This window comes from Artemia franciscana, chromosome 3 (genome assembly GCF_032884065.1).
Source record: "Artemia franciscana chromosome 3, ASM3288406v1, whole genome shotgun sequence".
Classification (NCBI taxonomy): Eukaryota; Metazoa; Arthropoda; class Branchiopoda; order Anostraca; family Artemiidae; genus Artemia; species Artemia franciscana.
The window spans coordinates 49,108,309-49,126,147 of NC_088865.1; the positions used below are offsets into that span (position 1 = coordinate 49,108,309).

At 35.7% G+C, this 17,839-nt stretch overlaps 1 protein-coding gene across 1 annotated transcript in view; it reads left to right on the plus strand.

Annotated features, from left to right (window-relative positions):
- Positions 1-14,239: 14,239 nt before the first annotated feature.
- The window catches only part of LOC136025360 (transmembrane protein 53-like), a gene marked incomplete at its 5' end in the record, with an annotated part of 36,194 nt that continues 32,594 nt past the window's right edge, over positions 14,240-17,839 (plus strand). The window contains 2 exons of the mRNA XM_065701309.1: positions 14,240-14,258; positions 15,866-16,059. Of these exons, the coding sequence (XP_065557381.1) occupies positions 14,240-14,258; positions 15,866-16,059 (213 nt within the window). The remainder of the gene's footprint in view (positions 14,259-15,865; positions 16,060-17,839) is intronic.

The following is a 17,839-nucleotide window of genomic DNA, read 5'->3' on the forward strand; positions in this document are numbered from 1 at the left end:
TGAAAGTGTGAGCAAAATGAACAAATCTTTAGAGGTTTTGTGAATTCAGGGTGCTAGAATAGGCTTGAATATTAATGTTAAGAAGACCAAGTCACTAAGGGTAGGAATAAGTCAAGATGAAAAGATGACGTTGGGTAACGAAAAGAATGATCATGTCGGCAGCTTCAATTACCTTGGTAGTACTATTAGTATAGCGAAGGATCAGGGTGTTTTTTACTGTTAAAAAAAAGTTTGGAAGAATAGGAAGATAAGTCTGCAAACCAAGATTAGATTATTGGAAGCTACAGTGATGACAGTGGTCAAATATGGCTCTGAAGCATGGGTGCTCTATAAAGCAGACGAAAATTTACTAAATATTTTCCAGACAAATTGGCTACGGATTGTTCTGGGTATCCGGCTGACTGACCGTATTTCAAACAGTAGGTTGTACGAAAATTGTGATTCAATCCCACTTTCTAGGGCTATAATGAAAGAAAGCTTTAGATGGCTAGGCCACGCTCTGCGGAGGAAGGATGACAGATTGCCAAAGATTGTTACAACAGAAAGGGCTACACAGAAAGCAGGTCGTCCTCGTTTGGGTTGGGAGGATGCCATAAATAAAGATTTAAAGGAAAAGGAAACTTCCTGAGAGGGTGTAAAGAGGGAGGCCTTGAATAGATTAGGTTGGAAGAGGAGCTTGCATGGCTGTGTTGGTCTCAGGTGGCTTGGTGCTGCAGTAAGTTATTGGTAGTAGTAATAGCAGTAGTATCACGTAGACGTACGTGTTACGGATTAGTGTCTAAGACTTTTGACACTTTAAAAGCTCAGTGGACCACAAGTGATCTTCCTTTTCTAAAACATTATTTGTTTGATTGATTCGAACTGTATCACCAACATTAAATTTCTTCTTTTTCACGCGCCTCCCTTCATTGGAATAATGTTTCCGAAAAGTGTCAAGTGTATTATTACTATGATGAACTTCAAGAGGAGTATGATTTGACAGGAAGTGGTGAGGGCGTTGATTATAAATCAACGTGATTTTATCTAAATTTTGAATAAAAGCAACATTATTTTTCAGTATACGACATCTCGAAACTAAAAGTTGAATTGTACTTACCAATTGGTCAGCCAATACCGCCTTTACCGGACTGTGACTATGATAGAGTAATGTATTATATTTCAATAAAACTATTTTTACATTTGGATTAACAAATTCAATACGCTGGTCGCTGAATTTTTTTATAAGAATTATGTTCAAAGATAGATTCAAGGGCTATTTCAACTTCATCACCTCTCTTTGAGCGCAATAGAAAGTCATATGCGTAGCGACTAAAAAATTGATTGCAAGTAAAATATACTTGTTCGGGCTATAGTGGCGTCTTTGAATCTCGTCTAGACTCAAAAGATCTGCTTGTAATATATACGACTGAAAAAAATCTATGAAAAGTGTAGCTGAGTTCATTCTTTAGATGCTCCGTTGCTAACTTCTTTCCAACTCCAGCGACTCGGGCAAATGTCGTATCCCTTCGCAGACTTTTTTTTTACATCCAATGGTGTGCTTGAAGGGTCGAAGGTACACTGTGTGCAAAGGCACAATGAAGATATCGAAAAAAGTCTGCCAAGGGGTGCCTTCGCACTATGTAAAGAAAAATTCGAAGTGTTTCTAGAAGCTGTGTTGAAAATAAGTTACTTCCATGAGCGAAGGCCATGGTGATTCGCTCTTAAGAATATAAAAACTACATAGTTAGAGCTGAGAAATATGCCATGTCAGCCATATCGGACAAAGTCTATATGTGCGGACGATGTGCGAGTACTGCCACATGGTCATTACCTGACTTCAGATTGATATGTATTTGTAGAGTACAAACATCACCTTGGTTTTGAGTTGGTTGGAGGAGGGTCCATTTTTTATCCTTAGTTTTTTCTCAGTCTCCATCTCGGCAGTTTTCAGCTCAACAGTGTGTTTTTTATATCTAGTATTTTTAATGTTTTATTTATTTTTTTTTGGCGCAAGGCGGAATCGATGCATTTAAAAAAAGTGCTTAATATTACACTATTATTTTTTCTTGCCCTCGTGCCGACCGGCCCGCAGCAGACACTGTGCCTTTCGGTCACAGTAGTGGGCACCAGGCCTTCCGACCACCTTGTTGGCTGGTGGCTCTGGTCTCTGGGGAGAGGCAACTTCAAGTGCTTTTTTAAATTTCCAAGTGTTTAAAAATGTCCCTGTAAAAATATTCAAGTACCTATTTTACTTATATGTATATGTTGTGCATTTATTTATATTAAAGAAAACATTTATTTTATTTTTCATCTTTTAGTGTTTATTCAACAGATTTATGTTAGGTTCGGTTAGTTGTATTTTGACAGTTAGGAGAGGATTAATACGTATCAAATTAAAACTCCATTCAGATCATTTCTTTGCGAACCTTAAAGTTCTGGCAAAACAGAACTTTTGACCAATACAATTCAAAATTATGGTAAAATGTTTTTAGAAATTCCTAGAAATATCTGTTATTGCTGGCGTTTGTGGCAAGAGTCCTATGATGTAGTAAAGACCATTGCACGAGACCTAAAATTCATACGGGATTTGACCTGTTTAATATCATTGCACCAAACTCGTGGATGATTATGCATGATTTAGCTGAATCTTTGAAGAATGGTCTCAAGAGATGTTACAGTTGTTCATGGTACGGTTTCATCATGAAAAAAATTTCCGTAGCCATTGTATCTCTACAATTCCTTTTCAAAGCAAATGTATGAAAACACTTGCTTTGAATCGTACTTACTATATCATCTATAGAGTTGTTTGTAATTCAAGTTCTCTTATAACTTTAAATAGACAAATATATCCTGGAGAACCGGAAATTTTACTCTTGGCATATGATCACCCTACAAATAGACCCTATGGTTACAATGTATTGGGTCTCACACAAAACACGCCCGAGGATTTACGTGTGGTTACGTAAAATAATTCAAAATTGTGATAAAACGTTTTCTGAAAATTCTAGAAATATCTATTATTACTACAATTTGTGGCAAGAGTCCAGTTTTAAAATAAAGACTATTGCGCCAGACATAAAATTCATACCTGGATTTTACATTTTTATTCTCGTGGTTGATTATTGATTATTTAGCTGAATCCATTGATGAATGGTCTCGGGAGATGTTATAACTGTTCACTATCCGTGCTCATCATGAACAGATTTTCGTAGCCCTAGTTCTACACAATCTGTTTCATCAGAGCAAGTGTATGAGAACACTTGCTTTGAATTTAACCTACTATATCATCTATACGGTTGTTCGTGATTCAACTTCTCTTATAACTTTAAACAGACAAATATGTCCCGGTGAACCGAAATTTTTACTCTGGGTGTACAATCAAGCTACAAATAAACTCTATGGTTACAATCCATTTACCATACATCATATTTACCTATTTACCATATTTACCTATCTGAGCTTTGTGTAAATCCAGCTGAAGGAAATTTTTAACTGCCAAAAGTAGTTAATCAAGAGACAAAGCAAAACATCGTCCACTTGTACGTGCTCTAGCTTTCAAAAATAAGGGAAAAGATTTTTAAAAGAAAACGGCTTGTTCAAGTGAGTGGTAGTTTCTTTTCATTGTTACTGCCAATAATCACATGGCTTGTAACTTGGCTTGTAAACAGTATTCTTCAAAAATGGCTAAACCTTACAAATTAACGCCAATAGAATTTGCTCTTTCACCAAAGGGCACTTTAAAGATAATCTTGATAAATTTATTAACAATGAGACAACTGCCGACGATGAAAAATTAGTTCTGCTTCAAAAAGCCCTTTGAAGTATCGACAAGCATAAACCTTACCGTGAAAGACCACTCAAAGTAAATGTTATTGATCAACCTCAACATCCAAGCTATGAAACTTTGAAACTGCCTTAACAAGAAGAAGAAGTTTTATCAAGTGTTGTAGACCTAATGTCTCATTCATATCGTGAGCAAAGTAAAAGACTCTTGAACTATTTCGCTGAAAATGAAAATATACAAATTGATGAGAAAAAGAGTGAAGTTATAATCAATGACAAGAGTTACAGTCTAATTGATTGAGTATCAGATTTGATTGCAAATCGTAAAAGATTTGAATCATTTGATTGTCATTTGTATAAAATTTATAGTCATCAAAGTTTCCAAACAGTCTTATTGGGAATAAACGTATTTTAAATCGGTTAAGGGAATATGGAGAAATATCAAAAGATGTTTTAAAATCGTTTTCAGAAAAAACTAGCGTGCCAAGTGGGGGTGAATATTTAGAAGGTATCAAACGAATGCATCTTAATGTCAGTGCATCACTTGTTAGTTTGCCAAAGGGTAGCGAACGCTTCGTTTCCGTTCAAAATGGTTTAAGGTTTGAAATGTGTTTATGAAAATATTGGTGAAGCGGGAATATTAGGTTCCCCTACCATACTTGCCCAAGTTGCTGGAGTTGAAAAGAAGCTAGTGACGGAGTATTTACAGAATGAACCCAGCTACACTCTTCATCGAAATCAAAGGCGACAGTGGCTGATTGATTGATAAGAATAATTAGTCTTTTAATCTCGAGATATTGTACATTTAAAAATACTGCCGCATTTATTCAAGATCTAGATAAAATCATTTTGATTTATAATGAACGCCCTCATCGATCCCTGTTCAATCTTAGTCCCCTTAAAGTTCACCACAGTAGCAAATACACGTGACATTTTTCCTAAAAAACATCCCAATGAACGGAGGCGAGTGAAAAAGAAGAAATTTAATGTTGGTTGTGCAGTTCGAGTCAATCGAACAAGTAATATTTTTGAAAAAAGGGAATTATTTGTGGTCTACTGAATTTTTTAAAGTGTCAAAAGTCTTAGACACTAAACCTGTGACTTATCGCCTACCTGTGACTTATCGCCTACCTTGAGATGAAAGATGACAAGATTCTTGTCGGTTCTTACGAGTATGAATTACAAAAAGATAAAACCAGCGGAATGTTTCAAACTGAAAAGATATTTAAAAGTCAAACTCGTTAGGATAAGAGACAGTTGCTTGTTCGTTGGCTAGGATACAAATCTGATTTTGATTCTTATATTGCTGTTGAAGACGTTCACAATGTGACACTCCCGTTTATTTAACACTCATATCCGATGTCTCTGACCTTATTCATGAAGATTTGACTAAGGCAAGCGATTTTTGGACAAACATCTCCCCCACCATCAAATTTGATGGGAAGTATTAGGTTGCTCCTGTTAATTGCATTCTTAAAAATATCTATGATATCCTTAGAAAGGATCCTCCTAATGATACAGAAGTTAAAGCCAACGATTGGCCGGTATATGGTGAGGAAGACGAATGGATAAAATCACTTAACTCTGACAAACCACATGTCTCTGAAATACAAAGAATATGGCAGTATGACTGATTTGTTTCGTGCAATTAAAAGAATATCCAGCTCGCAAGAATGATGCATTCCACTTTAACTATTCATTGGAACATATTAAGGATAAATCTCCCATCGAGAATGAAATGGTTCATATGAAAGATTATCTGAGAGATGCTTGAAGTTTTAAACAGAATAAAATCAATGGTAAAGGTCCTGGTACCATCAGTGAGATGGAATGTGCTATTTTTGGAGATTGTCCAAGCGGCTTCTCATCACACAATCGTATATTTCTTTATACGCCCTTTATTGAGACATCGAGAGTCGGTAATATCAATGTCCCTCTGCTCCGTTTTCTTAAATGAAAAACCACCCACAAACACATTCACTACCATAGTATAAAGCACCTTCAAAATGTTCCAGTAAATAACTCGTATTTGGAACTCTGTCAGTTAATATTAAGAAGTAAATTGGGTGAATACAACAATTGGGTTATGTAATGAATTATCTCAGGAGTCGTTCGTTAATGTCCGGTTAAGGTCTTGGCAATTGATTTGCTATGTTGTTTCGCTCTGCATTACCCCTTTCTAAAAAAATATATTGTTCCGGTAGCCGCAGATTTTGCTTCACAGAAACTACAGGATTGGGCATCTGGGAAGGATTTTAAAGAAAACATTTCACAAAATGTCAGTTCCGGCGTGCGATCCATCGGCAGGTAATTGCAATCCCAACAAAGCAGAAAAGGTTTTAAAAGGGCCAGAAAATCCTCATTACTCAACAGTTTCAGCTCAGGTCAGAAGTGTGAAACATCACTTGTCAAAGAAGAAAAAGAAATCATTAGTAAAAATTGTTTAATTGAAAAAAGGATTTCTCTTCATAGAAATGGCATATCTGCCGCATAAAGAATCTCATCCTTCATCACCTCATCTCTAAATCTTCCCAATACAGAAACTGTTGATCGGAGTGTAAAACATGGTTACTCTGAGCAATTTTATCCATTACAACCGCTCTGTAAAAACGAACATTTTCAAATTTATTCCAATGAATACTATTTTATAGATTTCACTTCCAAATTTGTACATTTCCAAAATATTTAAACATGCAAAATATAGTGCAGCCGAGGGGCTACTCTATGAAAATTGTGTTCTATACAATCTGTTTAGACAAATTAGTGTCTACATAAATGGAACGTTGGTGAGCACAGGCAATAATCTTTCTAACTATTCAAGTTACATACAATTCATTTTGATGACTCCAATGTCCTTTAAGAAATTGAGAGGCTTAGCTATTGAATAGGCATGTAGAATGAAGACTGACGCTAGCAATATGCTTCGAAATATTACAACTAAAGATTTACAGTTGTTTGGGAAAATTAGGAAATATTTAATATACCTCAATGGATGCCTCCAAATGTTAAGATCGATATAAAGCTACGACTTTCTCTGTCCAAGTTTATCTTGCGAAAACTAGTCGCTCCTGCACCTGATACAACAGTCTCTCACCATGAACTTTGTACAGGTACGAAAACAACATGTTAAGAACTTTGTTGCTTTGGTAATTGAAAAAGTAAGAGCTAGTGGAAATAATATCCAACCGCTCGCTCCGCATACAATTTCGAATCAACGACATGACGCTACGGGTAGACGTACCTACACCGATTCGTCATTTATAAATGATGAAATCCTTCGAAACTCGCTTTGGCTTTTGTAAAAAGTTCTAATTCCATAGGATTATAGACAAATTCTCCCCATAAATCTGATATGTTTGGACTTTCATCTCTTGTATGTAAGGTGGATAGAATTCCACTCTACAATTTATTTTGATAAATTCTATAGGACCCTATATAATTGGAAATGCAATCTCTAGATCGAGATTCTCAACTATTTGAAATTGGTATAACCGATGTTTGAAGAAACTCCTGGTATTATTGTATTGGAATTTGTCCGGTACTCAAGATTTGAGTATTGTCCAAATGGGCACTTTACGTTTAGAGTGTACCTTTGCCGAACCACTGGAGGAGAGTATAGCATTAATATGCTAAATTAGTTTGAAAACTATTGGGAAATTACCCCTGATGACAGGGTTCTTTTAGAGTTGGCATCATGAACACAAATTGAATTGTCAATTTATTCATTTTGGATCCCCTCATATCCAAATACAATTCTTATTGTATACACTCGGATATCTTCGACCATATTCAAAGTGTCACTAATACCCTTATCATTGTGAATAGTAGCCCATCAATTGTAAAGACGGGACATTGGCTATGTATCGTTCAAACAGCGAACAGTATTGAATTTTTCCATCTTCTTGGCTTGCCGTCTGCATTCTACACGCCTTCCATTAAAAACTTTCTTGTGCGAAGTGGAAACTATTATTCAAAATAGGATCCAAGTACAAGATTTATCAACCAAAAGCTGTGGTTTTCATGCGCTGTTATTTTTAATTTTTTTGATTTTGCGGATGTACCTTGGATGTGCATTCAATTTCTCAGCAATTATGCAGACAATTATCGATTGAACGACTTTCTAGTTGAAAATACTCTTTACTTCCTATAATGTAAATTGCACTTATTATTATTATTTAAGAATTAACGACGCTTTTTGACTACTAAGGTCCCTGCGTCGGATATAAATTGCAGTGCCCCTAAGAGTGAAATACTTGAAAAATATCTGCGAATTTGTATATTAAAAAACATGTATATACAATAAAAAATCTCTGTCCTTTAGATTTCTTCTGCCATTTGTAGGTAACCATCGGTGATGACAAGTAATGGCAGCTCGTCCGGATTCAACTTGTACTCATCTTGGCATGCAAAGTCAAGTTCTCTTTCTACAATATAATTTTATCTTCATTTTATTATTTTTATTCTCGTGTTTCAATTTGCTTATTTGAAGCAAGGTTACGTACGATTTTCTCATATGAAGAATCAGTTTCTGTAACAGCAAAATAAAAATCAGTAGGTGTATAATCATAGTAGCAAGTATCTTTACAGCGTTGTCGTAAAAACCAAACTCTCTTATTATTGCAGCAATTTAAGCTTAGTCCAGGTTCTTCCTCCCAAAACAATTTAAAACCATGACGATACCAGTCTCTTGAAAATAAATTAAAGTCACGTTTTTTTTTGTAATCATTCAAGGTTGAGGATTTTTCCATTGATCACATTTATCGTACTGGCCATTGGAACAGAGAAAGCCTCTAGTGTTAGACTGAAAAATGTCTTCAAAAAAGGAATAACAGTCTTTTATTGGAACTGCATATCCTCTATGTAGTTTACATGGAGTTCGTAGTTCTGCACTTTTCGTTATAGTGATTAACAATAGTTCAATTCTCACAGGTTGACTAGCTGCCCAATATAACAAATATAATAGACATGTGTAAAATATTTTTTCAATGTTGATGGTCTCACTGCCAAAAAGAATCTGGCTCGTTATCAATAAAATGAATGTCTTCTAGGGCGAGGAGTAATCAAGTGACGTCACACATCAAATCAGTTATACTTTTTTTAAGACATGATATAGAAAATGTCGAATTATTTGTTGCGAATTTCCATTTAGGGCTCAAAAGTAAATCCAAAATATCATTTTGTTATGTTTCAATTAATATGTCAGTAAATTGAGTAATTCATCTGGACCATGACGTAAAAGTTTCATACAATTGTCCAGAAGCAGATAATCATTTTTCTTTATATCGTTAAGTATTCTTTGAGAAAATATTTTCCTTTTAGGAAGTAACTCTTGAAAATCTTATTCTAGAATCAAATGCTTTTCCAGTCATTACATTCTGTTTGATTTTTATTCTTCGAAGCCAAACATTTTCAGTCTTGACACTTTCACTATCGATAATAGACTAACAACGAATGAAGATTCTTTCTTGCTAGTAAAATATCCAAGAAACTCACTTCTTTTTTATAGATTGATTCAGATTGTTGTCTTTAATATATTTCATTGATATATTCAATCCGTCTTTTAATTTTAGTATATGCAATATATTCACTTTTGCCCCAAAGCATAACTGTTCTTCTGACTTGAATTTGCTTAATGATATTGTATCTCGTTTCATTCTATGATTAGCCGAACACCCCTTGTAATTTCTACTGCTAAGATAGGCATTCTAGGATTCATTTTTCTATCGCTAGCGCCTTCAATATCCAATAGTGTAAAAGCATCCATTACTAAAGAATATGCCAAAAATAATATCTTCGATGTTGGCACTCTAAACTCATTTTTCAATACTGAGTTGATTGAACCCTAATATGCAACATGGTACATGTCGTTGACCTTCAAAACCAGTTTTACTGAATTACAGAGGTTTCTCAGAATAAAAAATGTCCCTTGAGATCACGTCATCTTCACCTGTAAATACTGGACCACGATCAGTTTTTTTTACAATTTTGACTTCCCCGCTTGACTATCGACCCCTGAACTCTTACAAATCCTAATACGAAACATCCAAACAAAACATTTGTATAAATAAACAAGCCTCATTATGTTACAATCAGATGTACTATACCTTTACAGTTGCACTATAGTATTGTGTAAGAGCCAGATGTGCGTAATAAGGTCTTGAGTCGTTAGTAATTTCGATAGTACACCCCCCATCTGTTTTTAAATCTAACAAATTTGCCTTAAAAATAAACAAAAACTTGGATTTTGACCTTTACATCTAACTGGCTAAATTTAGAATATTAGTATATTTGGCCAGATTTTTGATGACTTTTGTTTAGCCCGACAGTTTTCTAGGCTAGAATTTCCAAGGGTTAGAATTATATTCTTTGCAGATTTGTATAAAATGTAAGTAAAGGACACCAAATTTAGGCCTAAAAATCTGTTTTTCAGGTCTCAGGCATCCTTCTACCCACAAAAAACACAGTGACCTCTTACCTAATATTTAGGGCAACACTGTATCGATCCATTTATGTTTATCTTACATAAAATTAGCCAAAAAACCTTTTAAAACTCTTCATCGATTAACCTTTCTTAATTTTTTTTATAGTATTTTTGAATTTCTTGCATTTAGAGAAAAATTCCAATACTTAATTTTGATTTTTTTAAAATTTTGATTCCAATACTTTTTTATTTTGATCTTAATGCATAATATATAAGTTCATGCTGAAATCAGTAATACAACCGGACTCCATTTTTCATCTTCCCCTATCTTATGGACACTAGCTTTACTACTTTGTTATATGGAACTTTAGTAGCTTGAACTTATTTTCAAACTGATAAAGTTTCTTCGATTTTCAATAAGAAATTCTCACTTGGGTTCTTACCATTACATTTTACAGGCTAAATTTTGAAAGCAAATGTATTGACTATAATTTTAAGGACTTTTTTTGTACAACAGATTTTTAGTTGTAGGGAGGGGGGTAGATGTGGGGGAATTATTGGCGACTACTCAAATGTCCAGACTTAGCCATGGGACTCTACCACACCCTAATTAATTAACCCATGATAAAACTCTAATTTCGTAATGAAATAAACAAGACAATACAGGTATAGAGAAACTTAAGAGTCTATTTGCAAAGAAGATAATTTTAGTTGACCAGTTATTTCACTATGATTGAAAATTCAATATTTATTATTCACAATCTCAGAAATCTTGATCAATTCTTGTTCTTGTATTGGCTATAAGGGAAATTTCGTTGTTGAGGCTAATATGTTCCTGCTTGAAAGAATCTAATAATATTATTAAAGAATTGGGAGTTTCACTCCTCTGCTAGGATTTAACATAATACAAAGTAAGAATTGGCAAGGAACATATTAGACGTACATTTTATAAGCGTTCAACAAAAATAGTTTCCCCTCAATGACTCTAAAGGGACCATAGCCTCTAATCTTTTCTTCCTTAATGGTTTAAGATTACGAAGAAGCTTAACGGCAGTTCGCTCAAGACCCAGGTTTTAATTATTTTTTGCAAGATGCAGGTGCTTGTTGAGTAATAGGGAATTTCATCTAAAAGATGCAGGTACTTGTTAATTTAATAGGGGGTGTTTTTTCTTCAGGGCCCGTAAAATCATGATTCATTTAGCTGTTACATAATAGGACTTGCGTGAAGGCCCCCGTCAAATCAAGCTGCAAACGTAGATGCTACTTCGTGTTTTTTCCATGACTGTTTAAAGGCCTACCAGGGTCAGGAAAAACCTTCAGGGGGCACCGCCAAATCAAGATGCAAACGTAGGCGTTATATTATAGGGAGTGTTTTCTTGAAGAGAGTCTTTAAGACGTTTTTTAAGACCCTTCAACACATTCCAAGACGTTTTTAAGACATTTCAAGATATTTCAAGAAGTTTTTAAAAAAATTTTTCTTCAAAATGTTGTTCTTCAAGATTTCTGTAGTTCTTGCGTAATAGGGAATGATTTCTTCAAGATGTCGTGTCCTAGCAACCAGTTCCAATGGGATACTAGCAACCAATGGGCCCTAGTAATCGATTCCACCAGGTCCCTAGCAGTCAATTCCACAGGGGCCGCTATCAACAAATTCCATCGGGGGGCCTAGCAACCAATTCCACTGGGGTTCTAGCAGCCAATTCTAACGGGGGTCCTAACAACCAATTACAACGGGTCCGTAGTAGTCAATTCCACGGGGGGCCTAGCAACCAATTTCAGCATGGGCCTGCTTGTAACTGAGGAGGACACATTCGTTGAGTGTTACGTAATAGCGTTTTACGCGTGGATGTTACATAATACCAATAGAGATTTTTTCGATGTGTTTTCTCCCCTCGAGATTTTATTTTCTATCGAGGTGTTTTTCCTTTTCATCTTGGGGAATCTTTGCAATCCAAAGGTTTTTGTCCGCATTAGGATTCGAAAAAAGATTTTCCCCCAATGGAACTGTGCACTAGACAGCTGGACAAGTAAAACCTTCTCAATATTATGATTCGGGGAATACTCTCTAACGGCAACGTTTTGAAATAATCTGTGGATCACTTGTTTCCTATTCCAAGAATATTTGACGTGTGGGAGTGAAAATCAATTACTGGAAGAGCGTAGTAGAATGTAAGAAAAAGGCCGAATCCTTAAAAAAATGGTGTGAGTTTGTATGAAATACCTGTATGAACCATATGTTTTTCAATCAGTTGAAACACATCGATTGCAGGTATCCGGGGTGCGACAAGTTGGTTGCGGGTACCTGGGTTAGTTATAGGAGGGTTGGAGGTACCCATGCTGTGGGAGGTAGTACATTTAGTGGTCAACTGTCTGTATTTCTGTGTTTGTGTGACTTACTATGTTTTTGGGTGTTTTTTGTCTCTCTTTCACCGTGCCTGTGTGTTTGCCTGCCTTTGATTTTATCTTAGTGTGTTTGTTTGTCTCCCTCACCGTGCCTGTGAGTTTGACTGTATTTTTGCCTTTCTTTGTGTGTTCGTCTGTCTGACTCTTTGTGTTTGTATTTGTTTTTTGTCTCTCTCATTGTGCCTGTGTGTTTGACTGTGTATTTGTGTGTCTGACTCAGTGTGTTTGTGTTTTTTTTGTCTGACTCTCACCATGCCTGTGTATTTGACTCTGTGTTTGCATGTATTTGTGTCTATCTTTGTGTATTTGTGTATTTGTGTGTTTGATTTTGGGTTTTTGTGTGCGCTTTTGTCTTTCTCGCCGTGCCTTTGTTTGACAGTGTGTTTGCCTGTCTCTTTGTGTATTTTCGTGTGTTTGTGTGTGTTTTTGTCTCTCTCACCGTGCCTGTGTGTTTGACTGTGTGAGTGTCTGTCTCTGTGTCCATCTTGTATGTTTGTGTGTGTTTGTTGCCAAAGAAACCAAACTAAATTCGATAATTCTAAGGAAGATTGTACAGATGCTTCCAGGCAAGTTTGTCGAATTTAACCTCCCTCCAAAGGTCATTGCCTTGAACCGGATTTTTAGCAAAACTAATCGCAAGTTCATAATAATTGAACCTTGAAAGGACATTTCCTACATAAACATGGCATTTCCTCCGAATTTTCATTTAACAGATTTAAATTAATATAGTAAAACTATAAAACTGCATCAGCCTTTGCCCTAAAAATGAACTTCTGCGGCTTCTAGCAACCCTCTCCCCACAAAAAGATACATTGGCCCCTCCCCTAAAAATTAGTGCAACACCAGGCAATACTGCACATTACGAACAAAGTCGTAATTGGATCAATACATTCGTTTGAAGCTTATAAATAAGTAGAAAAGACCTCTTTATCACTCCCACCATCAACATTTCTTACATATGACAATCTGGAGAGCTACATTCCTCCCGTGTACTATTTTCTCAGTAGACATTCAAAAGTAAATTCATGTTCTTTGAAAGTTATATTTTAAAAGTTATCAAGTCTTTTTAATGATGTGCAAACCAACGGAAAGAGCTACAAAAGACTTAAAATACCCTTTGGGACCTTAGGACCCCTTGATTTAGCACAATATATGCTGCATGAAGGATGGGGTAGGGGTCCCTAAAACTAGCTCTAAGGAGCCACTTTTTGAAATAACTGGCCCATAAAATGAATATTTTTGGTTCTTAACCTTTCCACCGAAATTACTTAAAACCTATACACATGGGATCTGGGGTGATGCCAAAATGTGCATGCTCGGTTTATTTCTCGCAATATTTACCTGTGATGATTCTTGGGGAGGGTTGACTAGCCTCTCAAGGAGGTGATACTGCAGATAACTATAGGCTGTGACTTTCTTTCTAGCTTTCATTTTTGTTTGATTCTGCAAAAGAATTTTTATTCCTAATTGAGCATTTTATCCTTTTCCATTTCATTTATCCGTATCCGTATCCTTTTCCATATCCTTCATCCATTTCTTTTTAAAAGAGGAACAAACCGATAGAGTATTTATTAGACATAGGATTAATGGTCTTTGCAAGTGAATTTTGACTTATTGTCTTAGCTGACAAAGAAAGTGTATTGACTCAATTTTATAGCTCACCTGGTGATAGGTAAGTTCCTTATCTATCTATTTCTCTTTGTTTTTGTCTGTTTCCTTCTCTTTTTTTCCACTTGATCAATTCGCTTTTTAGTTTAAGAATGACTGATTCTTGAGATAGAGAACTGAAGCCTCCTCCTTATGATGATGAACTTGAATTAAAAAACAAAGCTTCACAATATGAAAGAAAAAAAGCAAACATTGCTATTTGCCTGCACAATGAAATGAAAAGAGGGTATTTCCCACTAGTTTTACCCTAAAAGACTCGCAGATCTTTATTTTTGTTATCAGCTAAAAAAAAATTTCAAGTCCTTCAGACGAAGAGGGCTTCAACGACCAGTAAAAATATAAAATGTAAAAAATAGTTTCTACTCCGAAATATGGTTCGAAATTTATTCTTCCAAACGGATGGAAATTTACACACGTAAGTGTCTGAATCAAGGGGACCCTAATGAACGTAAACATATTTATATTGGTAGCGTGGCCCCCCTAAAATGGGCCAAATACTTTTTTCAATTGCCTTGGAGCATACATCTGAAATTCCTTGGACCAGGGAGACCTCAATTCATAAAAAAAAGAAAATAAAAAATTGCTTTCGCATAAAAATTTATCCCAATAAAAACTCATCAGACTCTTTATCTATATAGATTGAATTTTAAAACTGAAAGTTCTGATCCGTCCTGACTTCATTGAGCCTGATCTTAACTATCTGTTATATCTATTAGATTCCAAATATTAAAACTGTTTGACAACTTTTAAAAGAGGACCATCTAGAGGGATATCATTTACCAACACGTCTTAGGACTAAGAAAAAATTATTATCTAATTAATATGAATTTGAACATTATGGGGAACAGAACACACCCCTGTCTCGCCCTAAATTGTTGTTGAAGAGTGGATAATTTTTCACCAACTAGTACGCAGGCACGAACGCGGTGATAATATCACTGGAGGAGGGGTGTCAGCTTCGCTGGAATACCGCCTTCCTGCATCACAGCCCATATGTCATATCCAGTGATTAAGCCGAAACTAGTCTTGGGATCGATGAAGATGACACTAGTGGTATCACTCTGTTTTTTGAAGTGCTCGAGTATTTGTCGGAGCATAAAGAGATAATCGATCTAGTCCATTTGAGTTTGAAACCTCATTTGACTGTTGCTTGTGGCCATGTTTCATATAGCTAAGATGGTTAAGATTCAATCAAAATGGTCAATGCAGGCGAAAATAATAATAATAAAAAAAAATCAAATCATAAGACTACGGGAAAAAAGGTGACATTTAATGATGTTTCAATGAGGAATAAAGCAAAAATATTAACTATTTACTGTCGTAAACGTAAGATAGGACTGATGCTTTTAATCAGTAAGTTACTGAAGCGCAAAGGACATCAAAATAAAAACATGTTTGCCGCCTTTGCCTATGTTAATTCTATGCGTGCCTGAAAACCGCGAACTACCAATTTTATGGTTTATATACGGTTATGTTAGTTTCCACTTAATCAGTTCTAACAGTCGAAATTTTTTTCACTTTCCTTGGTACTCTAATAAAACTTTTCAAGGTAGTCGTGTTTTAGGCCTGTATTTGTATTGTATAAGCTTATTAATGTTCGTCTTTCCTCAGAGGCGCAGAAACAAAGCAAGGTTAGAGTGGTTACATCAGAAAATGAAAGACCTATAGCTTTGATATTTTCTTGGATGCTTGCCAAGGAAAAGCATGTCACAAAGTTTGTAAAATTTTACATTTCCAATGGCTATGATGTGATCAATATAAGCATCAGTCCGATGCAGCTACTCTTTCCAGTATCTGGCAGCCAGGTTTGTTATATTTAACCATGGTTATATGTGTTTTTTGTTTACTGTTTTTGTATCATACACTTATTGTTCCTTCAGAGGCGCAGAGACATAGCAAGGTTAGAGTGATTACATCAGAAAATGAAAGACCCGTAGCTTTGGTACTTTCTTGGATGCTTGCCAAGGAAAGGCATGTTGCCAAATTTTCAAAATTTTATGTTTCCAATGGTTTTGACGTTATCAATGTAAACGTCAGCCCGAAGCAGCTGCTTTTTCCTGTAACTGGTAGTCAGGTTTGTTCATTTTCTTTCGTTTTTTTGGATGGTTTTATGAAATTAATTCCTATATGGAAGGCTTTAATTGCTTTTGACATTGTGAACGTGAGCGTATACATAAGCTTCTCCTTTCTGGTAAGTTTACTGTCAAACTAACCTCTCCTTTTTATCATGCAAAATATAAGTTTGTTAGTGTTGTGTTCAGGTATGGAAAACGTTCCAAAGCTGCCAGTAGCAGAATACGACAGGATTCCAAAAGCTGCCGACAATTTAACAGAACAATATGTGTTTTGACAGCTTTTCTGTGAGCAAAAAGTATTATATGAACAGGTAAAAATGCTATTTCAGACCAAATCTGCCAAAAAAATTTTAAACTGCCGAGTAGCATTGCTACTTTGCTACCCCACTTTTTGCACGTCGGGTTGTGTCCTAATTTTAGTTATTTTTACCTTTATCGATTTCTTCAGGAGATTCTATATCAAAGAACATGGTTGAGGCTTTTGACTTTCTATCCTCGTAAAAAAGCTTCCTAAAAACATTCTTGAACATTTGTTTTTGATCATGCATATACGCCAAGTAAACTAAGCCAAAAAATGAAATCATTTTTGTACCAAATAATAGGGACTCTACCATCTAAACTAGCAATTTTTTGAAGCTCTCTGACGCTAGTTTGGGCAAAACTGTATAAAGAAATTCATTTCCGCTGTTTCAGGAATGGTATTTCACTCAGAACCCTTAATCTTCAGATTCCGCCTTTGCCTCTATTGGTGATTGAAAATTACGAATACACGGCCTCATTAATGGGAAGGATTTGGAATTCTAGATCTTAGCTAACCAAGGATCGGCTTGGCTAAAACTCGACAGAGGGTACAGTGCATTCAAATAAGTTTCAAGAAACTATGAAAAATCCTGGTGACTCAAACGCCACGATTAGTCATGGGCCTGGAACAGCACACAAGTAGTTGGTTTTGTCTCACTTCCTTGGTTGACTTGTTGATTGATTGAATGATTCTTCTGAACAACACTGAACCCCTGTTCTGATCTTCTGAATAACCGTCCACACTAAGAATCCAATAAGAGGTTAACTTTCGTATTTCAAACAACGTAGTATTGAAAAAGGGAAGGCTAGAAAGATTTCCCCTTATTTCACCCTTTTCCCAAGACGTGATTTTCCGACACGCCTCCAATTGAGTATATACAGTCAATGATTATATGTTGTTTATTTTTTTTATGGCACTTGGTATTAACCAAGTGACATATAGCAATCGCAAATCCTGTCGGTCTGTCTGTCTGTCTGTCGGTCCCGGTTTTGCTACTTTAGGCACTTCCAGGTAAGCTAGGACGATGAAATTTGGCAAGCGTATCAGGGACCGGACCAGATTAAATTAGAAATAGTCGTTTTCCCGATTTGACCATCTGCGGGGGAGCGGGGGCCCGGTTAATTCGCAAATAATAGAAAAAATGAAGTATTTTTAACTTATGAGCGGGTGATTGGATCTTAATGAAATTTGATGTTTGGAATGATATTG